This window comes from Ammospiza caudacuta, chromosome 1, assembly GCF_027887145.1.
Source record: "Ammospiza caudacuta isolate bAmmCau1 chromosome 1, bAmmCau1.pri, whole genome shotgun sequence".
Classification (NCBI taxonomy): Eukaryota; Metazoa; Chordata; class Aves; order Passeriformes; family Passerellidae; genus Ammospiza; species Ammospiza caudacuta.
The window spans coordinates 132,692,088-132,706,212 of NC_080593.1; the positions used below are offsets into that span (position 1 = coordinate 132,692,088).

The following is a 14,125-nucleotide window of genomic DNA, read 5'->3' on the forward strand; positions in this document are numbered from 1 at the left end:
ATGTGGAATCACAAATGAAATAAAAACACTGATATGGTCAATCTATGACTAAGGATACATCTGCAGCAAGCACAGCAGGACACCTGCTCTATTACACTCCCTCTGTGCTGGAGTGGCTGCTATCCTTTCCTTCTCCTTGGGTACCACAAACACTTCTGTCATACCAGTGTGTAGGGCTTATTGATTCTATATTCTGTTTCTTTTAAATCATCATAAATTGCCCACATTCATAGAGAACAGCAGCAAGACCTGAATTTTACGTCCTACATGTCTTGCTCATGCTTGACAGAATTGAGACATTCCCACATAGCAAAATTGAAATGTAACATTTTGTACATGTAGAGACAAATCATAATGGCCTGTCACATGTAAAGGAAAAAAATAAACCCACTTCATTCTCAATATAGCCTACAAGTCAGGAAGGAAAACTTGAATCATCTTTCTAAAATCAAAATAGAGATCAGTACTATAAACACAAAATTTCCTTCAGTAACTATTTTCCTACTTTATAACCATAAATCCTTACCGATAGGGAGGATCACAAAGATAAAATATTTTCTAAGACAGTGTGTAGATTGCTAACAGGCTTCTTCAATGTCATTTTAACGCTGACCAGTTTACAAAACCATAAAAAGCATTCCACCTTTGTAAAAACAGATATTTTCCCTGCAAATCAAGTCATGGGATCACATACAAGCAAATCAAATAACTGTTCAGCTTATATGAGGCATACAAGCAAACTGCAAATGGATGTGAGTAGATTAAGAGGTGTCAAGGTTTAACCTCAGCTGGCAGCCAAGCCCCTCACAGCTGCTTGCTCACTCCCTCACCAATGGGATAAGGGAGAAAATCAGCGGGATAAAAGCTAAAAAAGTCATGTGTTGAGATAAAGACAATTTAATAAGGAAAGCAAAAGCTGTACACAGAGGCAAAGCAAAACAAGGAAGTAATGCATTCCTAAGACCCTGCATAAATGGCCTAGAAAAGCCTTGATCTGAGCATAAAGTAGAATAAATTGCACTGCCAATCAAGGGAGGTGATTCTGCCCTCTACTTCCCCTGGGGAGACCCCACCTGGAGTGCTGCATCCAGCCCTGAAGTCCTCAGCACAGGGAAGACATGGACATGGGTAAGTGGGTCCAGGGGAGGGTCACAAAGATGGAACTTCTCTCCTATGAGGAAAGGCTGAGGCTAGAGAAAGCTCCAGGGAGACCTTAGAGGAGCCTTCCAGTAACTGAAAGGAATCAACAAGAAATGGGGACAGACTTTTTAGCAGGGCCCGTGACAATAAGAACAAGGAGCAAAGGTTTTAAACTAAAGGAGAGTAGATTCAGATTAGATCTAAGGAAATGCTTTTTACAGTGAGGGCAGTGAAACACGGTCACAGGTTGCCCAGAGAGATTGTAGATGCCCCATCCCTGGAGAAATTCCAGGTCAGATGCAACAGGGCTCTGAGCAACCTGATCAAGTTGAAGCAGTTCCTGTTCATTATAGGGGTGTTGGACTAAATGACCTTTAATAATGTTTATCAACCCAAACTATTCTCTGTGTTCTCTTACTCCCTAAGTCACTAATGTACTTGCTTTAGAAGCTACTAGGGAGGTATATACAGATATGTCATCCTTAAGCATTGTCCTCTGCTGTGCTGAACATACATGGGCTGTGGCCTTTTCTGTATTGTCACCTTGTGGTTTTTAATTACTTTAAAAGGTATTTATACAAAAATATTTATAAGTATTTATACAAAAAATATCAAGATACACAATGATGTTGCTGACATTCTTTAAATTCTTATTACACTCCCTACCTTTTTCAAGTTTGGAGCTGATTAGACATAGGGGATTTACTGGGTGTCATTAGACAGGATATTTCTATCATGCATGCACTTCTCATAAAATACCTGGAATTTCCATTTCTGCCACAGCATAAAATAAAAATAAAACCAGTACTCCACATTTTGCTAAAGATAAGAACTCATCATCAAAAACAGTGGTACAGTCTGCTAATACCTGATTTATGTATCCTGTGGTATGGGCAAGGAAGAGAAAAAGCTCTTACTGCTAGCAACCTGTTTCCCTGCCTAATTTCAAATAATATACATACAGAAATAAACTGTAATCAATAGCATGATAGTAATAACACAGTTAATTGAAGATGTCCAGACTTTTTCCTCTGAAGACCTAGAAGAAATTTCCATTCTAAACCAGAAAAGTACTTTGGCTTTCACTCTTATTAGAAACACAGCTCTCTACGGTTTAAACAACTGATCTCAGTACTTGAGCAGAAAAGTGCCTGTGTATTCATTTATTTAAGAAGAAATTGTTTTTTTAATTGAGTGACAAATAATGATTTCACAGAGAAAATCACAGAATCATAGAGTGGTTTGGGTTGGAAGGGACATTAGAGATCATTTAGTTCTAATGTCCCTGCCATGAGCAGCGACATTTCACTAGGCCAGGTTGCTCAGACCTCCATCCAGCCTGGCCTTAAACACTTGCATAGACAGAGCATTTGCAACCTCTCTGTGCAACCTGTGCCAGTGCCTCACCACCCTCACCATCTCACCCAAGGAATTTGGATTCCTCCCAAGCATCTAATCTAAACCTCTTCTCGAAGTTTGAAACCATTGCGCCATGCCCTGTGGCTACATGCTCTTCTAAATAGGCTCTCCTCATCTTTCTTGTGCGCTTCCTTCAGGTACTTGAAGGCCACAATAAAGTCATCCCTAAGCCTTCTCTTCTCCAGGATGAGCAATTGCAATTCCCTCAGCCTTTCCTCACAGGAGAGGTTCTTGTAATCATCTTCAAGGCCCTCCTCTGCACTCACCCCAGCAGGTCCACATCCTTCTTATCCTGGGATCCTCAGAGCTGGATGCAGCACAGGTGGGGTCTCACAAGGGGAGACCAGAGAGGCAGAATTCCCTTTCTCACCCTGCTGGCCATGTTGTTTTGGATGCAGCCCAGGACATATTTGGCTTTCTAGGCTATAAGTGCACATTGCCAGGTCATGTCCACCCTCTCACCAATCAGAACCCTCAAGTTCTTCGTAGAGCTTCAAAGTTAAAAGCTTACAAAAACAAGGCAAAGAACAGCTCAAAAAAAACCCTTTTAGTGCTACTTAAACCTTGATTATAACATATTTCTAATTCCCTAGTGAGGCTCAAATTAGACATGGGAAACAGCTTTCAGCTTTGGAAACTTTCTTTTCTTCTTAAACCAGTCTAATGCAGTGCAATCTCCTTGATTTTTGTCTGTTGATAGCTTCTTTTTGTGGCACTGAGGACAAAGCACTGCAAAAAATAGCACTGGGAAACAAAAAAACCTCTGAGTGTCAAAACTCTGGAGTAAGGAGAGATGAGGTCTGGAGCAGAAGAGATGAACCATTGCAGGAAGACAGAAAATGGTCAGGTCTGTGGCTGGGGAGGGGAAATCAAAGCAGAGTGATGAGCCAAGCCGGATGCTGCAGCTCAGCCTCGCCTGGGGCTGTCAGCTTGCTCAGAAACATGTTTTGGGGCTTGAGAGGACACGACTGCCACTAGCACAGACTGTGAGCAGCTGTTTGGACAGGCCTTTCAAAGAGGGCAGCACAGGGGCAAGGCAGCGCCCAAGGTGAGCCAGCCTAGGGAAAGACTGGATTTGCAGAGCACCATCAGCCTTAACAGCAGTGCAGCAAGACACTGAGATTACACAAGCAATTTTCTTTTTCTGTTTTTAGGGAGGCTGATGATCTTATGGCAGAGAGGCAGATTTACAGAAGAGTGGAGAAGGGAAATGGGAGATGTTTTAGGTAGATTTATTTTTAAAAAGCAATGCAATATCCAAGAGGAAATGTCAAGGAAGGAGCTGGGTATCCAAGACTGGAGGGGAAATCTGTGAATGATTTGCAAGTCTAGTAACTAAAAATAACATGGATTAAGCCCTTTGGGGGGGTGAGGGAGAGAAGAGGGAAGCCAAGCCCAGAGCCTGGTGCTTATGGGCTGCAAGTCAGGCAACAACAATGCCAGAGAGAGGGTTTCTCTGTGGACACCTTCCTGCCACCTGGCAGCACAGCTGAGGGGGACTTCAGATGAGAAGTACTGCCAAATGTGCTTGTCTGCACATGGGGTTTTAAACTAAGAACTGTTTCGTGTAGTGCCATGGAGCCACTACAAATCATGTGTACCAAAAAAAAAAAAAAAAAAAAAAAAAGAGGGGAAAAAGAAAAAAAGGAGAAGAAAAGGAAACAGAAACTTTCCTGTGTAAAAAAGCCAAGTGCAGAGTCAGCAGAGAACTCCTCCACCCCATGCCTTGCTCTGGTCCTGTAAACGTGTTCTCCGAGCCCCACAAAAGGAATAAGACACTGTCCAGATTTAAAATACACTTTATTCCTCTTCAGGAACACATTCTTCCTTAAGGGTATATGTGATCCCACAAAACTGGGGAGCAGAAAATGCAATGTGGGGCCCACTCCCACACTCTATGGGATTACAAATATCAGGCATGGTTTGATCATAATGAGAGGTGGGTCTGAATTCTGCCTCTGCTGTCCTGCTCTTTGGAATAGAAAACAAATCTGTTAGGCTATTCTGAGAGCTGATGAGTCAGAAAATGAAAGAGGCACACTTTTGTCTCCATATTGAAAATTTATACCTTAAAAAAAATGACAGTAAGGACAAGAAGCCCCTTATTTCATTTGGGAAGGATTTCAGCACTTCACCACATCAACCATGTTAGAGACGTGAATAACAAAACCAATAACACACAACAGCTAGCATTGTCAGGTTTTAAAAGATTTTTACAGATAATCAAAGCTACAATTTTTTCTTTAATTTTCTGGGTAAATTAAATCTTGCAGAGAAGCAGCAGTCCACAAGACAAAGAGCAAAATTGCTATGGAGGGCCGTATATCTAAATTTACCATCAGATTAGCAACCTTTTATGTTTGTAGTCACCCTTCTGTTATGTCAACACAGTATGAAAATTGAAGATTTAAGTACTTGCTAAATATGCACTCAATCAAATGTTAAAATGAAGGAATAAATGTATTTGTAGTGTAACAGCATATGCAGATATTTCATACCAAGAAGATTTAATATAATTGAAAATGTGAAGGCCAGAACAAAACACTCAGCCTTGGGAAAGTGAAAAGAATGTAAGAACAAGAAGTTAATATCAGGCATATTTGATTAAAGAAAAAACCCCAGAAACTGTAAAAGTAGTCCTTTAGAAACTGTAAAAGTAGTCATTTAATTATGTTTCACAACATGTCTCCTAGACTGCAAATTACACCACTACAAGAAATTCAGAAAAATGTTTAACAAAATATTTTGCAAGCATGTTAAAACTGCATTTATTTGACTTCAATTAAGCTAGCAGAAAAGGAATTACTCTGGTGATCATGTTTTTAATAAAACATATCTTTAGTCCTCATATATTAGCCAGTGAATTTGGACTGGAGAAATGTAGCTTCATACAAAGACTACAGTGAACTGTACAAAAATCTGTCTAATGGTTTTCCAGTTACATTAGTCATGGGTATAATTCAGATGAGAGTTACAATTTCAATTTTAAATAAGTTTTAAGGGGGAAAAACTGTCTAATCAACTCCTTATTAGTATTAATAACTCAATTAGTACCTTAAAATTCTTACATGCATTGTTTTAAAAACATTTCTGTAGTTTTCTGTGTCTTTTTTCTATAAAGCACTAATTTGGGCATGCCAGATCCGTGTCTACATCTACAGGAAAGCTGATTTATGAAGCCTCAGTTAGCTTAATGCTGGCAAATAGACAAAGAAGAGAAATGGCCCCTATCATCTATCACCATACATTTCTCCCTTTTTCATGTTTCATCATCGTCTAGGAATGCAGGAAAGCTGTGTAAAAGGTGTGATGACTGGGATTAGATTTTGTCAACAATCATTCTTCCTTCATCAAGCTACTCTAGCAGCTATCTAGCTCCATCATCATCCTACCCTGGCTGTGAAAGAGGAAAATGTTCCCTGTTCATCTACTTGACTGCTGCTATTCACTGGCTCTGGCAGCTCCCCATAGCAAGTGTTTTCTTACATGGAAGAACAGGACTCTCAGAAGCACTTTGAGGCACAGTCCAAGCACAGATTTCCTGGTCTGAGGCAGTAGGCAGACATGACTGAACATGAGCTCAGTGCACAACACAACAGCACGCGCAGGGAACTGTTCACTCTGCATCCCAACCCACCACTGTGGTGGTCTTTGGAGTGCAGCCTTTCCTGGAGTCTGCACTGACCACTTCAGTGGAAGCAGGGGTTCAGATAGCATTCACTGGCAACTCCTTACACTGGCTGCAGTTCAAGCAATTGAAGAGAAAGAGGAAAAGTTTGTCATTTGACAAATTCGCAGCTCAGCCATTGCCTTCTGAAGATGTCCCCAGATTGAGCAGTAGCTCATGGATGGGTATGCACCTCTGGGCTTGGCAGGGCACCAAGAGTTAGCTAGCAATGAAGCAAGAGAGACCCAAACACAGCCAGGAAAAGGTAGAGAAAAGCTCTCTTTCTTGAACAAGGAAAGAGAGCTTGTGGGTAAATGTTGCTGAAAGAAACCTGGGATGTGAACAAAGAACCTGTTGACTGTTTGATTCCTCCTGTGCTAGCAGAGATGGGTCTCTGAAAACAGACTAGACTGTAGTGTCAAGTTACATACCCCATCAGTTTCTATTCTCAACAGGAAAAAAAATTGATTCCAGATGTTTAATTAAAAAAAAAAGACATAACAATTATAATTTCTGAAGTTTTTCAGAAGAAAGCACTGAAATTCATCTACCAAAATCAACTGGATTTCTAACACCAGTATGCTCCCTACTGCTGTTAGAAGACTTAAAGTTCTATGTTTGGAAATCTGACACTGCCATACAACCACATCCTGAAGATCTTTCTCTATTATTGTTATTATTCAGTTCCTTCAAGCTCCCTTTAGGGATGAAAAGCCCATATTTCCAGCACTAGAGTGTGAGGTGGCTTTGGCAGGGCTGGAGGAGGGCAGAACACCTGCAGCCTCAGCTGGGAAATGCCCCTCAGCCAAGCAGTATGGGAGCACAGCTGGATTAGGAGCAAAGAGGCAGTACTGACTAAAGCTCTGGATCCACAGGACACGAGCTGCTGCCCGCTCAAATACCCAGTGCAGAAGTGACTCCCGAGCAAGAAGAGCTGCAGGCTTGAAATGGTGGGAAAGGAGGACAAATATTTCCTCCACAGAAACTGACAACCAATATCCAAAGGAGGATCAAGTCCTGCAAACTGTCCAACCAACAAAAAAATATGGCAGCAAAATAAATTTTGTGTGATTTTTATGGTGATGTTCTATGTGTAGCTGCTTATTTAGTCTTTTATCTCACCTTTTATCTCTCCTTGTGTGAGAGAGGGACATGAGAAGCTGTATTTCAAACAACACCAGAGCACTAACTGGGCCAACATGAAAACGCTGAGGCAAATGGCATTGGCCAGCTCCAGAGATGCTCTTCCTTGTACATAAACTAACAAACTAACAAAAGTTTAGAATTGTAAATGGAACCTGAAAACAAGTTGGATTTGAGATTTCTAGGCTGTAATTAGCTGCACAGCTGGTGTTCTGTAAAACTAGAAAACTGCAATTTGCTTGAGTGCTGTGTCTCCTACAGCTTCCAAAGGCCTGCATCACACTACATTACAGCTCATCCAACACCCCATGGATTCCCTCAGCTTAATGATGGGAACCTGCTAGCCTTTCTTCTCTAAAACACCTCCAGTGTCTTCCCATCATCTCTTAATTACCCCAAATAACGCTCTCAATACTGCCACGGAGATATTTGCAATCTATCACACAGAGTTTGCAGACAGATTAAAAGGAGAGAGACTGGTGATTACCACAATGCTACATGTGTTCTGGTAACCAGGTGTTTGCCATCTCTAAGAAAAGAATAAAAGTGCCTCTCCTCAGATGGGACCTAAATGCACTTGCCCATCTCTCCTCAGTCACCTATTTGAAGAGTACATAAAAACTTCCTTTTCTAAATATTTTTATGCCTCCATCAAAATTAGTTAAAATAGATCAAAATATTAAAGCCTGCAGAGGACTGGGCAGGGCAGATGCTGTCAGACATTGCAGAAGACAAACTGCAGGTTGCATAAGTTTACTGCCATGGACACTCTGCCTGCAAGTGTAGAAGAGTAATTTCTTAACCATCAGAAATCCTCAGCTAATCACAACAGCCTTGGCTTCCCTGAAAGACAGGGAGTTTACCAGTTCAGACCAGTTCACAAACTGCCTCAGTGACTCTAAAAACATCTTTATTCCCACTGAAAGGACTAAGGAGTAATAACCAACTGAAATGTTCACATTTCTTCACATAAACAGCTTCTGTGGAAACATTTCCAGTTCTTCCTTTTTTAAGCACATCAGCCATGAAGCAGCTTGCCACAGATCTTGCCTATCAGTGGCATATGCAAGCTTCAAGAATTTAATTCATGCTTTTCTTTCCTTTTTGCTTCATTACGCTTCATTATAATTGGTGAGAAAAGACCCCTTTGAACACCAATAGTCAGTATGACCATTACTTAGTGAATTTTTCTGAGATTAGCTATCAGCAAAGCAAGCAGCCATGAGAGTTTAGTTGATACAAAGAACTTGATATGGATGCACTAGGGAAAATGCTTCTTTTTACTCTGGTCAGGAGATGTCTACAACCAGCATGGCACCAACAGGTGCGCAAGCTGGTACTGAAGTTTAACTATACACTATTGAAGGGGATGCTTTGAGAGCGAAATTGCAGCTGCACAGAAAACATAGCAAGATTCACCTTGTTGAAATGTAGCCATCTAGAAGTTGAAATTTGCTCTGAATTTGCTGCCTGCGCTTCCTCCCTGAAGATGCATGAGAGGGAATGGCACCACCAGCAGGTACCCCCTTACCATCGTCCCACTGTGGAAGTTGAGCAGAGAGATATTACAGCTGTTAGAAGCTAAGTATTCAGACAGACTAAAACTTTCCACTTGTTAGCTCTTCTACTTTCCAGAGCTAACTGAATGGTTATAACTTTAAACAGTGTTCAAAAACTACAGCAGATCACAATTGGCCCTATGCTTTTAAGGTACTACTCTTCTGAAATGTATACATGGGATTTTACATCAATAAAATACTTTCATTCCACTCTCTGCTAATATAATGCAAAACAGTTTCAGTTCGCTCTGACTTTGATGTAGTTGCCTTTCCCTCAAAAAGAAACAATATTCATGTGAAGCCAAAATGGAAATGGAAAAAAAAAAAATGCTACCAAATATTTGAAGTTTTGATGGCTATGTAAAACTACTTCAGATTGTTCTGGACTGGCACATGTCCTTGTAGGGAGCGTGTAACTATTATGGTGTCTGAAAAGCTAGAAAACCCAAAAGTAAAACAAAACTAAAAGAAAGAAATATACCAATATAGCACAAAAATTGTCACCTCAATTAAAAAAAACCCCAAAAAACTAACACTGAAGATTCAGGAAATATGAGGAAGTATAAAGATCAATACATTAAGTAACTGATTTACTTAGAAATAAAAGCAAGAACTATTAAAAAATTTACTTGAGGCAAGAAAACAAACTGTATTGCTTAAAATAAAATCTTACCATCTTGAACCATAATTTTAATGATTTTTCAATTAATTTCATGAATTTGGTCTTAAGCCAATAGCTATTAAATGGTTTTGGGAGGAGGCTATGTTGAAAGTATGGAAGTGCATTAAATGAAATTTTCAGAGTCCAAATTAACAGGCATAATTTGTGTCTTGTCCATAAGCCATGTCCATGAGTCACAGTGATATCATGATGAAATGCAATTAGACCATCATTGAAGATCCTGCTTTAATAGTGCAATAGTATTTTGCTTTCATTAACCCAAAGGACCATGGCAGAAGTACTGGTGTTATTTCTTACTGCACAATATAAATTAATATTCTAGCAATCATATTTCAGAATGTTCATTTCAGCTTGAGAATCATATCACCACAGCTGTAAAATCAGTTATACTCTGGTAAATGCTGACACAGTTTTATGGCTACATAATGCACCGTGGCTTTAAGACTCCCTGGACAGAGTAAAAAATTTCTACACATGCATAGAGTCAACTGAGTTGTCTTATCTTCATTTCAAATGTATTTGGTGAACTAGTGTGAGACTAAATTTATCAGCGTCCAAAGGAATATCAAACAAAGTCTCCACAGTGCAAAACACAATGCTCATTCAAAACACAATCTATGGAATTTATTTTAAATAGAAATCAATAATTTGTTTCTCACACAATCTTCACATATTTTTATTTTGCTCTCCTCTTTTTGTTCTTTTTTTTTTCTTTGTTTTTATCAGATTTTGAATGCATAAGATATTAAATCTGGATTAACCAATCTACTATGGAGGCCAGTTTGTGAAAGGCCCCTTGGTTACCCACAGCTATGAAGACCCAGAAGGTCTCTCCAGCCTTGTGTTCCTGCACAACACTGGTACAAAGAGAAGGGCAGAACACAACAGCTGCCCACAATAGTCCCCATCAGCAAAGGCTGCAGCATTTCCCAGCTGAGAGAACAGCATTTCACCACAGGTTGCACAGCAAACACACAGGCTGCTACCAGAGGAAATCAAATATTTACACAGAAGAAAGTGATGCATTTCAGTCATGCGTGAAGGGAAACCCAGTGAATAAAAATTATACAATGCCACCATGAACTTGCCCTTAAGAAACACACAACAGTTTATTTTGAATAGAATAGAATACCCAGCACAGCAGAATAATTTTCTTGTGCTTGAAAATGGAAGAAACACAGGCAATTTTTCCAAGCATCATAAAACAAATAAATTAAAAAACACTGAAAGAAAGAGTACACTTGGATTCTTTCTGGAAGAATCCTATTTAGTTTGCTTTTAAAAGACCAAAAAATTTTAACAGGCACACTTTGTTTTGGTTACAGATTGATAATCCAATCATTCCAAAGATGGGAATTTGAGAGATCAGAGGTTCAAACAATGCAAAATAAAGGAATAGGAACTCACAGGGATGTCTGATATTCAGGACTGCAGTATGCAAGCAGTTAAACACATAACAGAGCTTGTCTACAAAGAGCTCTTCAAGAAAGACTGAGACTGTTGAAGTGCACAAATCCTTCCACTGGGAAGCAGGGAAAGATAGTTCATTGTTTAAAGGCTGCCAAGGCAGGAGCAGCAGCTGATTTTAGTTTCTAATGAATACATTGGGCATTCCTCTTGACCATGGGTTACATTTATGGATAAAGGGAATAAGGAGGAAAAAGAGATTCCATCTGATGAAGGAGGAAAAGTTACTCGATATCAACTCAACAATCTAAAAAGTCTGTTTTGAACTAGTTTTTTTACACTAGTTTTAGTATAGTGACAAAACTAATATTTGTGCTCACAGACATAGATAAAATAGAAAATCCAGTTTAGATATCATACAAAATGTTCTGGAAATGTAATACATTAAAAATATTTTAAAATTAAAGATTTACCCAGATCCTTAATGAGTGATAATGCTTCCCATGATATAAATGCTCCACCACCATCATCCATAGCTCCCTGCCCAACGTCCCAGCTGTCCAAATGTCCACTGACCAATACAACCTGGAAAAGTAGTTTTGAGAAGACATGAAAACACTGAATCAGAAAATTCTGTTTAGCATTTAAGTATTTTAATGATCTTGTCACAAAGTTGGCACTTTCATTTAGAACAGGAGGAAAGAAATATTTCAAATAAAATTAAACATTGTTCTCTAGTTGCTGAATATTAATCTGGGTTTCTACTACTTTAAACCACTGTCTAAGGAAAACTAGATAAGCTGTGAGAAATGTTTAAATGAAAGGTTTTATCTCGTACATTACGAAAGTGCATACTTTCCAGTGATGCAGGACTGCTACACTGCTGACTCGTGAAATTTTCTTTCATAGTCCATCTGCTTAGGCCCTTAGGCATGAAATTTGATTAATCCTATTTTTGGGTGCATAAGGAAAAAATATGAACTTAGACTGAAGCATTCCCAGAGGTTTTTGTTTTATTATATACCTATGGTACTTGTCACAGAGGACCTCTAATTTATTACCAGATCCCCTATGTGCTACAACAATGACAAGATATTTTATAGTTTATTAGTCATGAGGATATTTTAAAACATGGTAGCAAGTCCCAGATGGGTTTTCTGCAAAGAAGGTTTTGTGACTACAGTAGAGAATAGTAGTATGGGCATCTCCAGAAACATCTGCTTGCAGATCTGAACCCTTCAAATGTTGACAAGTAGCATCAGACAAATACCACAAGTGTGACAGTTCCCCAGCTGGGCCTTGAGCTGAAGGGCTGATGGATCTATGATTACAATGGAAAGGTCAAGGAGGGACAAAAACTGAGCCAAGCAGACAGTGTGGTAAAATGGTACAACAGCACAAAACCAAGAGCAGGATGTGTTCAACCTATGACAACTCAGCAGTAAGGAAAAACTGAAGGAGACCCTGGCGCATCCACCTGTGTTCTGCTCAGAACTGGCCACACACAAAGGGATGCTTCCCACTCTCCGGTTAGCTGATGTTGAGCAAGTCTCAGAGTTGTGGGATCCAGAAAAATATAAAAAATATTAATTCTTTCTTCCACCTTCTTCTCCCTAAGGGATGAGGATCTCCTGGCATATTATCGCATCTACCATTCATCACTGGACAACGAGTCTAGCACTGTAAATGAGAACATAATGCATTTTCCTGTTGTAACTCCTGGAGGGCAAGAGTCTATGCTGCAAAGTATGCAGTAAACATTGCAAGGAAGTAACTTGGAGCCCAAACATGTAAATCTCTATTTTCTTCTTCATGTCAGATAAATCTCAGTATGTTTTCACTGGTTATTAAAATTAATGAACCATCATGGCAAGACAAAAGGTATCAGGTACTCATCATACATCAGTGTTTTTTCATCTAACCAAGAACAAACTCAGGTAACATAACTGAAATACCCATAGTATTAAACAAAAGTCATGAAAAGGTAATAATCATACCCATTGAACTGCCATGGGTCCAACCAGAATGCACCAAACCCCTTTAAATTTAGAAAATAGAGTGTGAGATCTTTATAAATGTGTGTGTTACCAGAAACAGAACAGTCATGCCTTAGAAGCAGAAAAAGCTTTTGATCAAAATCTGAAGAACAGCTTACTCTTTCCTTCTCATGTGTCAACTCCCTTTTCTGGTTATCCAGCCTTAACATGCGTTTGCTTTCCAGCACAGAGTCATTTTCTTGGTGGAAAATAGACATGCTGCAATCTTTATTCCAAAACATCCCCTCCTTCAAAAGTGCTTAAACCGGGATGGATGGCCCCTCTGTAAAAGCCTCAGAATTTCTCAGGGGTATTCCTGTGATTTTGTGATTTAATGTCATGACCTTCAAAGGGCCAACACAAAAGATTGCAAACAGCACATTTTCCAGGGACACTGCCTTGCAGTAGAAGTACTTAATAGCAACATAGCTTGAAACCAGATCATCTGAGAAAAGCAATACCAGCTTTGGAGGTAATGTTCCTGAAATGAGAGCAGAGAAGAGAAAGGCTCACTGTGACTGTTCCTTTTGCTTCCTTCTAAGGGAGGACTGTGCACATGTTCACGCTTGCTGGTAGTGAGACCAATGCATGAAGGAATTCTGCTCTGTGTTCTGTTCATTCCTGAACGTGCAGCCCCACTGCAACCTGCCTATGCAGGGGAGAGCTCAAACACCACCACACTTTGCAGCCAACTGATGCAGATTCAATACAGTCCACTCAATCAGGAATCCACAAATAATACTATTTTTTTTAAAAAGAACAGAAAAGGCTCTGAGTGAAAACACAATTGTCTGTGGTATAAAGGACGTCTATTCCACAGCTTCAAAACCACCATGCGGTTTCTTTGTTCTTAAAGCAAAAATTGGTTTTAAGAAAATAAGTATTTTGTCTCCTGGGAAACAGAGCTTCAAGATTAAGTGAATTATTTAGAACAAGTTTGTAAACTCATTGAGAAACAACCAAGTTTACAATAGGATGCCTTTTCTTTAGCAGTGAAAGAATACATCACTAACACTGTTCCCTGGGAGCAATCTCAATAGTGTCTGAGAAATTACTCCTCATTTCTGTGGAA

The 14,125-nt window shown here is 39.6% G+C and overlaps 1 protein-coding gene across 2 annotated transcripts in view; it reads right to left on the bottom strand.

Annotated features, from left to right (window-relative positions):
* The window catches only part of CPQ (carboxypeptidase Q), a 144,771-nt gene that overhangs the window by 41,975 nt on the left and 88,671 nt on the right, over nt 1-14,125 (bottom strand). For both annotated transcript variants that reach the window (XM_058815395.1, XM_058815388.1), the window contains exon 5: nt 11,491-11,602. In XM_058815395.1, the coding sequence (XP_058671378.1) occupies nt 11,491-11,602 (112 nt within the window). The remainder of the gene's footprint in view (nt 1-11,490; nt 11,603-14,125) is intronic.